At 43.7% G+C, this 12,694-nt stretch overlaps 1 protein-coding gene across 1 annotated transcript in view; it reads left to right on the forward strand.

The window, feature by feature from the left end:
* Positions 1-12,694, forward strand: part of LOC139378768 (chemokine-like protein TAFA-5) — a 164,959-nt gene that overhangs the window by 149,591 nt on the left and 2,674 nt on the right. The window contains exon 4 of the mRNA XM_071121259.1: positions 8,988-9,164. Coding sequence (XP_070977360.1) covers positions 8,988-8,996 — 9 coding nt within the window. The 3' untranslated portion in view covers positions 8,997-9,164. The remainder of the gene's footprint in view (positions 1-8,987; positions 9,165-12,694) is intronic.

The raw sequence follows: 12,694 nt of genomic DNA on the forward strand, positions 1-12,694 counted from the left end.
CAGTGGTGGCAGCATCATGTTGTGGGGGTGCTTTGCTGCAGGAGGGACTGGTGCACTTCACAAAATAGATGGCATCATGAGGTTGGAAAATTCTGTGGATATATTGAAGCAACATCTCAAGACATCAGTTTGATTGCAAATGGGTCTTCCAAGTGGACAATGACCCCAAGCATATTTCCAAAGTTGTGGCAAAATGGCTAAAAAGACAACAAAGTCAAGGTATTGGAGTGGCCATCACAAAGCCCTGACCTCAATCCCATAAAAAATGTGACCATAGAAAATGTGTGGTCAGAACTGAAAAAGCGTGTGTGAACAAGGAGGCCTACAAACCTGTTTCAGTTACACCAGCTCTGTCAGGAGGAATGGGCCATAATTCACCCAACTTATTGTGGAAGGCTACCCAAAACATTTGACCCAAGTAAACAGTTTAAAGGCAATGCTATCAAATACTAATTGAGGTTATGTAAACTTCTGATCCACTGGGAATGTGATGAAAGAAATGAAAGCTGAAATAAATCATTCTCTCTGCTATTGTTCTGACATTTCACATTCTTAACATAAAATGGTGATCCTAACTGATCTAAGAAAGGGAATGTTTACTAGGATTAAATGTCAGGAATTGTGAAAAACTTAGTTTAAATGTATTTGGCTAAGGTGTATGTAAACTTCCGATTTCAACCGTATGTTTTCATGGAAAACGAGGACATTTCTAAGTGACCCCAAACATTTGAATGGTAGTGTACATTCAAGTCATTTTTCAATTTGGATCACATCAAGTTGTGGCCATTTTCTTTCATGGTTCTGGACGCTGTTAAGTTTGTGAGAAGGCTGAGGTTTAAGATATTTTTGTTCTATGGAGGGGTGATGCAAAACAGCTCCAGGCGTTCCATTCTGTTCTTAACTCCTGTTCTGAGCATCTGAGATTTACTATGCAATCTGATACACATCAAATCAGTTTTCTTGATCTTGTGTGAAGATAATGTTCTATACACTGATCGTAACAGTTTGTTGGGGGCTGATAGTTGTCACCCACTTCCCTTGAAAAACAGTTTGCCCTACAGCCAATTCTGTTGAATCAAAATAATTTGTAAAAAAAACACATCAGATTTCGACAGAAATCTGAGACTCAAAGAAAATTCTAGGAGTGGGGGTGCAAGAATGGTCAGATTAATACTGCCATTGAGAAAATTCAAAACAAAATGAGACATGACCTTTTTCAAGATCAGTCTCGCAAAAAGAAGCATTCTTGCATTCTAACTACCCCGCTATTCAAAGTGCTCTGAACAAATTAAGGGAATCGTTCACAAATATTGGCACATTCTAAGATCCGATGATAGTATCGGTAATAGGAGAGAGAGGGGGTGACCTCGACAATTTTTTGTTAAAACGAGAGGCTGCCTGGATCTTTAATTTAAAGACCCTTGCTTCCTTCGGTCTCAACATAGACTTTGATCTGAAGCCATTCTTGTGATTTTGTGATTTTGCTGTTGTTAATGTTTGTAGGCTTATGTAGCTAAATTGTTTCTATGATCGTACGCTATCCATTTATGTTTTTTGTATGCTATCTTAATATATGAGAATTAACCAATGATATCAGGCCACACCCGGCCATGATTACAGACACCTGTGTGTCTTTTGACACTATACAGTGCCTTGCAAAAGTATTCGGCCCCCTTGAACTTTGCAACCTTTTGCCACATTTCAGGCTTCAAACATAAAGATATAAAACTGTATTTTTTTGTGAAGAATCAACAACAAGTGGGACACATTCATGAAGTGGAACGACATTTATTGGATATTTCAAACTTTTTTAACAAATCAAACACTGAAAAATTGGGCGTGCAAAATTATTCAGCCCCTTTACTTTCAGTGCAGCAAACTCTCTCCAGAAGTTCAGTGAGGATCTCTGAATGATCCAATGTTGACCTAAATGACTAATGATGATAAATAAAATCCACTTGTGTGTAATCAAGTCTCCGTATAAATGCACCTGCACTGTGATAGTCTCAGAGGTCCGTTAAAAGCGCAGAGAGCATCATGAAGAACAAGGAACACACCAGGCAGGTCCGAGATACTGTTGTGAAGAAGTTTAAAGCCGGATTTGGATACAAAAAGATTTCCCAAGCTTTAAACATCCCAAGGAGCACTGTGCAAGCGATAATATTGAAATGGAAGGAGTATCAGACCACTGCAAATCTACCAAGACCTGGCCGTCCCTCTAAACTTTCAGCTCATACAAGGAGAAGACTGATCAGAGATGCAGCCAAGAGGCCCATGATCACTCTGGATGAACTGCAGAGATCTACAGCTGAGGTGGGAGACTCTGTCCATAGGACAACAATCAGTCGTATATTGCACAAATCTGGCCTTTATGGAAGAGTGGCAAGAAGAAAGCCATTTCTTAAAGATATCCATAAAAAGTGTTGTTTAAAGTTTGCCACAAGCCACCTGGGAGACACACCAAACATGTGGAAGAAGGTGCTCTGGTCAGATGAAACCAAAATTGAACTTTTTGGCAACAATGCAAAACGTTATGTTTGGCGTAAAAGCAACACAGCTCATCACCCTGAACACACCATCCCCACTGTCAAACATGGTGGTGGCAGCATCATGGTTTGGGCCTGCTTTTCTTCAGCAGGGACAGGGAAGATGGTTAAAATTGATGGGAAGATGGATGGAGCCAAATACAGGACCATTCTGGAAGAAAACCTGATGGAGTCTGCAAAAGACCTGAGACTGGGACGGAGATTTGTCTTCCAACAAGACAATGATCCAAAACATAGAGCAAAATCTACAATGGAATGGTTCAAAAATAAACATATCCAGGTGTTAGAATGGCCAAGTCAAAGTCCAGACCTGAATCCAATCGAGAATCTGTGGAAAGAACTGAAAACTGCTGTTCACAAATGCTCTCCATCCAACCTCACTGAGCTCGAGCTGTTTTGCAAGGAGGAATGGGAAAACATTTCAGTCTCTCGATGTGCAAAACTGATAGAGACATACCCCAAGCGACTTACAGCTGTAATCGCAGCAAAAGGTGGCGCTACAAAGTATTAACTTAAGGGGGCTGAATAATAATTTTGGATTTGTTAAAAAAGTTTGAAATATCCAATAAATGTCGTTCCACTTCATGATTGTGTCCCACTTGCTGTTGATTCTTCACACAAAAATACAGTTTTATATCTTTATGTTTGAAGCCTGAAATGTGGCGAAAGGTCGCAAAGTTCAAGGGGGCCGAATACTTTCGCAAGGCACTGTATAAATTAGTCACCCCGCAATGTTTGTCATTATACCCTGATGAAGACAACTTGTCTGTCGAAACGTTGGACATAACATTTTTGCATATGAGCTCCTATAGTGTGTCCGGCTCTAATTTTTTAAGTGTTCCACTCCGCTAGCCAGCAACTCACCTAAATAGGTGTGCGTTTCTTTTGCCTCTAGATTATGAGGTTTTTAAAAGAACATTTCATCTTGGCAGGAAGTGATATATGCATGAACTTGCATTCTCCTGGCGGAAAACCGCCTTCTCAAGAGAAATCTCATCTTCGGAACACCATGCAGTGGTTCTTGAGGTGAATATAACAGTGCAGTATAGATTCCAAGAACACAGGATGAGATGTTACTATCCTTTGTGCAAGCACTTCCAAGAGTTAATGAACAGTGAGCGTGGTGAAATTTGGGGAGCGCATCGTCAGTAGTGTACCTTTGGTTCCTAGGTTGTTTCGGCCTTTCACACTATACACCCTCCCCAAAGGCGGCCAGCGACAGGGTGATCAATCCTACGCTTGCGTCCCATTCCCAATTAGTCATAGGAGTTGCCTTGTTGTTGATAGCCAACATCCCATGGGACTATGCATGGCAGGGGCGTCCTCCCCTCTGAGTCAAGCATTGTTGACCGCATACCTCCTGGCCCTCTCACTTCGGGGCCCAGCTGGGGTCTTTCCTCTTCATCCAGAGCCACTGACTGCTGCCTTCTGCCACCTCCGATACAGCTTTGATTGCCGAACGCTGGCTCTGGCCCTTAATTCCCAGTTCTCTAAGCAGTCTGGTTGTAGATGTTGCCACAAAACCTCTGCAGCCCACCTCCACTGGTCGGACTTCTGTGTTCCAGCCATGATGCCGTGCTTCGGCAGCTAGATCAGCATAGCGCAGATGTTTTCGCTCATAAGCCTCATCTACTGAGTCCTCCCAGGGTACTGTGAGCTCAATGATGAAGACCTTATTGAGCGAACGGGACCAGAGCACCATGTCAGGTCTTAGGGTGGTGGTTGCGATCTCCGGAGGAAACACAAGTTGCCGGCCAATGTCAGCTAGCATTTTCCAGTCGCGGGCCAAGCGCAGCTGGTCTCGCTCTAATGGTGTAGAGCCGCTCTTCGGTGGTTTAGCCCCTTCGCGGACAAAGTTTGTCCGTAAGGAGTGTGATGCTGCTGTGGGTGGTAGGGAGTTGGTGGCAGCTCGCTTGTCCTCCAGGGCGGACGCAAGGTTTTTAATGACTTGGTTGTGACGCCAAGTGTAGCGTCCTTGGGTGAGGCTTGTTTTACACCCTGTGAGAATGTGCCTGAGGTTGGCTGGCATGGAACAGAGGGCACAGTCCCGATCTTCACCATACCATTGGTGAAGATTAACTGGTGTTGGAAGGACGTCATATGTTGCTTTGATGGAAAAGCTCAACCGCCTCGCTTCCATGGCCCACAGATTCTTCCAGCTGATCTTCCTCTTCTCCACACTGTCCCATCGAGTCCACTGTCCCTGTTTGGCAAGAGAGACTGCCTTGGCCCACCTTGCAGCCTCCTCCTGATGGCGTACTTCCTGCACTACCATCTTCTGCCGCTCTGGTGCAGTGGCCTTACTCCAAGCAGCACGGCTAGTTAGCCCAATGCCTCCTCTCCCTTGCTGAACATGACCCACAATGTCAGCATGTCTGAGGGCTGCTGTTGCCTCCTGGACTGCTTTTCCTGGCCTCCATTTTTGCCCAGTTGCCAAGGTCGGCGCGTTGTTACTCACCACTGGGTCTCGAGATTCATTCAGTGTCATCTGGAGCCTGGTTTTTGCACACTTGAATTCCTCTGTTAGACTGGTGAGGGGTAGCTTGAGGACACCATCTCCATAGAGGCCTATGGTGGTAAGGCATCGTGGAACTCCGAGCCACTTCTTTAAGTAGCCTGTGACTCCTCTTTCCATCTTCTCCACTGTTGAGATTGGAACCTCATACAGTGCTAAGGGCCACAACACCTGGGGTAGCAGACCAAACTGCAGACACCAGGCCTTTAACTTTCCAAGTAGCTGGGTGTTGTCGATGGACTGTAGGCTACTACTGATGTCTTTGCGCAGCTGTTGCACCTGGTCTTTGTCCTTCAGGCTTGCATCATACCACCTTCCAAGGCTTTTTACCGGCTGCTCAGACACGGTTGGGATTTGGTCATCTCCGATGAAGAATTTCAGGTCAGAGAGTACTCCCTTCACAATCGAGATGCTGCGTGACTTGGATGGTTTAATCTTCATACGGGCCCAGCTGATGTTCTCCTCGAGTTTTCTGAGCAGTCTCCTGGTGCATGGGACAGTGGTGGTCAATGTTGTAATGTCGTCCATGTAGGCTCTGAGTGGAGGGAGGCGGAAACCAGAGTCGACTCGCTGTCCACCAGCAACCCATTTTGAGGATCTGATGATAACCTCCATTGCCATTGTGAATGCCAACGGAGAAATGGTACATCCCGCCATTATACCTACATTCAGGCACTGCCACGAGGGGGTGAACTCTGAGGTGGTGAAGCAGAACTGCAGATCCTGGAAGTACGACTTCACCAGGTTTGTGATGGTGTCTGGTATGTGGAAAAATCTGAAGGCAGACCACAGAAGTTCATGGGGCACAGAGCCAAATGCATTGGCGAGGTCGAGGAAGACTACATGGAGGTCCCTTTTCTCCACCTTGGCCATTTGGATCTGGTGCCAGATCATGCTGGAATGTTCCAAGCAGCCAGAGAACCCTGATATTCCTGCCTTCTGTACAGATGTATCGACGTACGCATTCCTTTGCAGGTACTCGGCCATCCTCTGGGCAATGACCCTAAAGAAGATTTTACCCTCGACATTCAGTAAGGAGATTGGGCGGATCTGGCTGATGTTCACTGCATCCTTCTCCTTAGGGATCAGGACCCCCGCCTGCCCTACGCCACACTTTGGGTATTATCTTCTTCTGCCAAGCTGTTCTCATAAGCCTCCAGAGGAACCTCAGGACGTCTGGTGCGTTCTTATACACTTTGTACCGGACTCCATTTGGCCCCGGGGCTGATGCTGTTCTTGCCCGTCGAACTGTGTTTTCCACCTCTTTCCATGTCGGAGGGCTGGTCTCAATATGATGTTCCGGGGGTTCAATGGGTGGGATATCTGATGGGATGGCCAGATGTTCATGTCGCTTTGAGTCAAAGTTTGTTGTTCTCAGGTGCTACTCTAGGTCTTTCTTTGTTGTTTTTAGAGCTCCACTTTTTTCCTCTGTGAAGAGACTTTTAAGGAACTTGAAGGGATCTTTATAGAATCGAGTTCTAGTTTGTTCTTTCTTCCTCTGCGTTTCCGTAGGTTCTCTGCTCTACGGAGGGATGTCAACCGGGTTTTGATGTCAGCCTGAAGTGCCTCTATGCCCTCCTTTTCCACTTCCGAGGCCTTCTTCCACTGTTTCTTAAGCTGCACCTTTCTTGAACGAGGCGCTTGATTTCTTGTTGCCTCCTGGAAACTGGTGGGGTTGGAACCTTTCTCCCGCCTTTTGCCTCTTCCACTCCAAATCTTCCTGTCCTGTACTCATAGAGGATGTCCCCCATCCTCTCCAACTTCTTCTCCACTGTGCCTCAAAGTTTCTCGAGGGTCAAGGTAAGGTCAGTATTCATTGTTTCCCACAACTTCTTGTCACTGGCGCCAGGCCACTTCACATACGGTCTGTGCCCTGGTAGTCTCCTCTCGACTGCAGGTCTGGGAGGCTGGGTGAGTTCCACTCCTGTTGTTGGTTCCACCTCAGTTGCTACTTCGGTGCTTGAGTTTACGTCCTCCATGACAGTGGTACTGATGCACTGCAAACTATGGTTTGCGTCCAGGTGCTGTGCTTCATTCGACTGATTTGATCGCTTTAGCAGAAAGTAATCAGTGCGAGTTCTCTGTCTCTCTTTACCCAAACACCCCTTCTTCCCCTGGTGGATCCTCAACCCATGGTGTGATGTAACTTTCCTCCAACCACAGACACATACCTGCATCTGTTTATACAGTATATCCAAGCCCTGCACATGAATGTTTACACTTTCTCAGCTAAAATATATGCCTCAAAGCTCTACCAAAACACTCACTTGTTATAGAACTCATTTCTCAAAGATTGATTCAGACTTTAAGTTCCATTTAGAACTAAACATTAACTCAAAATAAATGAGCGAGGCTTGTCTCAATTGAACCATCTGACTCAGTGAAAACAATTTAACACAACAAACACACACACACACTTTCCTTTGTCGGCCTAAACGGCCCTTGCTACTTCTCGTCTTCACACTATGTGTGGAGGGCTAGCCACACGCGCACACACACACACTGTCATGTATTTGTACGTTTAATGTGGACCTCAGGAAGAGTAATAATCCTAATAAACTAAAACACACACACACACAAACTGATTATACCAAACATAGAGGGGTAGCCTCTTAAGTGGCGGATTATGAATTTAATCAGTGAATCCATTAGCTCACTCCTGATTGGGGTATTTAACTACAGAATAGAGAGTGGTGTCGGAGGCATCCACTGAGAGAAAGCCTGTGATTATGCACCACACTGTAATCAAGGCTGTTTCACAGCAGCAGACATGGTGTGGAGGAGTTGCTAATCAAGGAAGTGAAGGAGTCCGTGTGTTAGGACTGAGGAGATTGTGAGGAAAGGGGGATCCCACAGTCTCTTTTTTTCTCCCAGTCGCGACACAGCCAAGGAGATTGAATCCGGGACTGTAGTGATGCCTCTCGAGAGGCCTGATCCCATGGTCTTAATGGAGTTTAGGAGTGTTACCTCTTGGTGTTGTGTGTTGTGTGTGTGTGTGTGTGTTTGTGTGGTCCTCACAAGGAAAGTAAAACAAGGAAAGAATGTGTGACATTTCTCCGGGCCTCACAAGGGAAAATATTTTTTTTAGGGTTACAATGAGGGTTAGAGTTAGAATTAGGGTTAAGGGTTAGGTTTAGGAGTTAGGTTTAGTTTTATGGTTAGCGTTTTGGGTTTAGAGTTAGGGTTAAGGGTTAGGTTAGGGAAAATATGATTTTAAGTGGGAATGGTTTATATATGCACACACTACCCTCTTAGAAAAGTGCTCTCTTTTTTCTAAGAGTGTATTTGTACTGTATGACTGTGTTGAACAGAGTGTGTAACAAATCCCTTGGATTTGGATCATCCATAGTCCCAGTCCTAGCTAACTCATTAGAGAGGCTGTATAGTACTGTAGGCTGTGGGTACTGGAGGGATTCCCGGTGGTGTGGTGCAGGGTTTGATACGATACAGCCTGCCTTGCCTTGCTGTGTAATTGATCCCTTTGGGCCCAGCTGGTACTACAGAACACACACACATGGCTGGCATGCCGTGCAGAACACATCCAGTTGAGGCTTTAACAGAATCACCGCGGAGAGGACAGATGCTCCAACTGCCATGCAAACAGACTCAGCCGCTGCAAACCATTAGCCACCACTGCCAAGCCTTCCTCCCTAGTCTGAGACTGCCATGCACACTTCAAACCATTAGCTAGAAAGAGACACATACACTCTCTTTCTCTCACACACACTCTCTCTCTCACACACACACACATCACCACCTCCATTTTGAAAAGTATTTTATGGTTTGAAAATTTGTAGAGAGATCTCACATTGATTTTTGTGTTACTGTATTATTATTTACGGTAGCTGCACGGTAGAAGTTTGACCTGTAGTGCATATTGCTCTAATTCTATTGGTTAATTGTGGTAACGTCTGATTTCCCTCCAGGCTCTATGACGTGACTGGAGTCCCTGTGGATCCTCCATTCCTCTGACAGTACCATGGCAGAGGAGAGCATTGATGACCCTGACAGACAGCCTCAGCCCACACCACCAATCACCGCCACCGGTCCATGAACATGAACAACCAATTCTAAACCATACTGGGCATTATCCACAAAGCAAGGTACAGAATGAATCCATCAAAACATAATGGGAAAGCAAACATCCAACCTAACCGATGTTGTTTTTATGATTCTGGCAGAGTAATATTCTTGCAGCATGATGTTGACAAGTGTGCACTAAGATACACTGGTAATAATATGATATTGTATATTAGTGTTGCAATTCTATTTCTATGGAAGTGTAGAAACTCCACGCCTTGAGCTCAAAGGCCCCCAGAGTCAGTTTTGCAACAACAAAAAATCCATGTGTATAGCATTAGGAAGAGTTCCTTGAGTTCTGTACCATTATATTGACATGCCTTATATGTTGTTTTTAAAGTATTACACCCATTACAGAGCCTTGTATCTACACAGAGGATTGAACGATACACCACACGCGCACACACACAGCAGCTTCATTACATAGTAACCGCAAAACACCTGTCTCAATGTCAACAGTGAAGAGGCGACTCCGGGATGCTGTCCTTCTAGGCAGAGTTGCATAGAAAAAGCCATATCTCAGACTGGCCAATTAAAATAAAATATTAAGATGGGCAAAAGAACACAGACACTGGACAGAGGACCTCTGCCTAGAAGGCCAGCATGCCAGAGTCGCCACTTCACTGTTGACGTTGAGTTTGGTGTTTGCAGCTACTATGTAATGAAGCTGCCAGTTGAGGACTTGTGAGGGGTCTGTTTCTCAAACTAGACACTCTAATGTACTTGTCCTCTTGCTCAGTTGTACCCCGGGGCCTCCCACTCCTCATTCTTTTCTGGTTAGAGTCAGTTTGTGCTGTTCTGTGAAGGGAGTAGTACACAGCGTTGTACGAGATCTTCAGTTTCTTGCCATTTCTCGCATGGAATAGCCTTCATTTCTCAGAACAAGAATAGACTGACGTTTCAGAAGAAAGTTCTTTGTTTCTGGCCATTTTGAGCCTGTAATCGAACCCACAAATTCTGATCCTCCAGATACTCAACTAGTCTAAAGAAGGCCAGTTGTGCTGCTTCTTCAATCAGCACAACAGTTTTCAGCTGTGCTAACATAATTTCAAAATGGTTTTCTAATGATCTATTAGCCTTTTAAAATGATAACCTTGGATTATTTAACACATCGTGCCATTGGAACATTGGAGTGATGGTTGCTGATAATGGGCCTCAGTACCCTATGTAGATATTCCATAAAATAATCAGCCGTTTCCAGCTACAATAGTGATTTACAACATTAAAAATGTCTACACTGTATTTCTGATCATTTCAATGTCATTTTAATGGACAAAAAAAGTAATTTTCTTTCAAAAACAAGGACATTTCTAAGTGAACCCAAACTTTTGAATGGTAGTGTATTGCATAAGGCCTTATTTTGAGACCTAGTCTTACCCTAACACAGTGGCCTGAAACTCATATCTTACAGTCCACAATCAGACCTTGCAAGTAAGTTTGCAAAATTATGAGATTTTCTAAAAATCATGGTTGAAGGATTTCCTTTTATTCCCTCCCATTTCCAGGAATGTTCCAACCCGGGATTTCTGGAAAGCCGAGGAAATTTACGAGAATTTTGCAATCCTACCTTCAAGTCATGTTATGCTGGCTTGCAGAGATTTGTAATTGTTATTGGAATCCAGCCAACATTAGGATATCCAACAGATGGAATTGTTATTAATCTGTAACCTGCATTCATAATAACTGTCAGGGTTAGAAACAGGGTGAGGAGACTAACTACAGTGTCTTCAGAAAGTATTCATAACCCTTGACTTATTCCACATTTTGATGTTTTACAGCCTGACTTCAACATTTCCCAGAAGTTCTGTCACATCCTAACAAATTATTATTTTATTGGATTTTTTAAAATGATTTATGTTTTTTAATATATTTAACATTTTCTTCCCCTTTTCCCCCCAATTGGTAGTTAGTCTTGTCCCATCGCTGCAACTCCCGTACAGACTCAGGAGAGGCAAGGGTCAAGAGCTGTGCGTCCTCCGAAACACAACCCCGCCAAACTGCACTGTATCTTGACACAATGCACGCTTAATCTGGAAGTCAGCCGCACAAATGTGTAGGAGAAAACACTGTACATCTGGAGACCGTGTCAGCGTGCAAGCCACAGGAGTTGCTAGAGCACGATGGGACAAGGACACCCTCGCCAGCCAAACCTTGGATGACACTGGGCCAATTGTGCATTGCCTCATAGATCTCCCGGTTGCGGCAGGCTGCGACACAGCCTTGTATTGAACCAGAATCTGTAGTAACGCAGCTGGTGGACCGCTGCGCCACTTGGGAGGCCCCTAACAAGATCTGTGCCATGAAAATGCAACACCTCATCACTTTATTGACAATAGCACATCTCCATTGATGCTCTTGTTTTGGGTCACCCTGAAAGTTGGGCAGCTAAAGCAGAATATATCTCTTTAGCCAACAGGATTGCTTTTAGTATTCTCCTAAGCATCAGAAATCTGTTCTTGAAGATACAGTATTAGATTAAGAAATAACATTTTCTACGTCAACCTATTCAATAATCATGCTGTGCCTATACATATTATTTACAGGTCAGAATTGCCCATATTTCATTGCCACATTGATAGCCAGTTTTCAGTTTTATAGAGATCAGATTTGTGTGCAAGTTTTACAGTACTATATTTTACCACAGCCAGTGTGAGAGAGATATTGTAGTGGAAGGGAAAGGGGAGCTAACACAGACAGACTCACTGCCTGCGGTCTATTTAAAGTAATTTGCATAAAAATTCTGTTGAGATATCACAGCGATACCTTGAAACTTACTGTATTAGGCTGCCGTTAGAGGTCGACCGATTCTGATTTTTCAACGCCGATACCGATTACTGGAGGACCAAAAAAAGCCGATATTGATTAATCGTCCGAATGTATTTATTCCTTAAACATTTTTTTTTTTTTTATAATGACAATTACATCAATACTGATTGAACAATGAACACTTTGATTTTAATTTAATAGACCCATAAATAAAATTACTTTTGTCTCATATAAATAATGAAACATGTTCAATTTGATTTAAATAATGCCAAAACAGTCTTGGAGAAGAAAGTAAAAGTACCATGTAAAAAAGCTAACGTTTCAGTTCCTTGCTCAGAACATGAGAACATATGACAGCTGGTGGTTCCTTTAAACATGAGACTTCAATATTCCCAGTTAAGAAGTTTTAGGTTGTAGTTATTATAGGAATTATGAAACGTCAACTATTTCTCTCTATACCATTTTTATATTTCATATACCTTTGACTATTGGATGTTCTATTAGGCACTTTAGTATTGCCAGCCTAATCTCGGGGTTTGAAGTCATAAACAGCGCTGTGCATTGCTAAGAGCTGCTGGCAAACGCAGTAAAGTGCTGCTTGAATGAATGCTTACGAGCCTGCTGCTGCCTACCACCGCTCAGTCACTCCTCTATCAAATATTAAATCATAGACTTAATTATAATAAGCACACAAAAAAACGAGTGTTTGGTCATTAATATGGTAAAATCTGGAAACGATCTTTTCGAAAACAAAACGTTTATTCTTTCAGTGAAATACGGAACCGTT

This window comes from Oncorhynchus clarkii, chromosome 21, assembly GCF_045791955.1.
Source record: "Oncorhynchus clarkii lewisi isolate Uvic-CL-2024 chromosome 21, UVic_Ocla_1.0, whole genome shotgun sequence".
Lineage (NCBI taxonomy): Eukaryota > Metazoa > Chordata > Actinopteri > Salmoniformes > Salmonidae > Oncorhynchus > Oncorhynchus clarkii.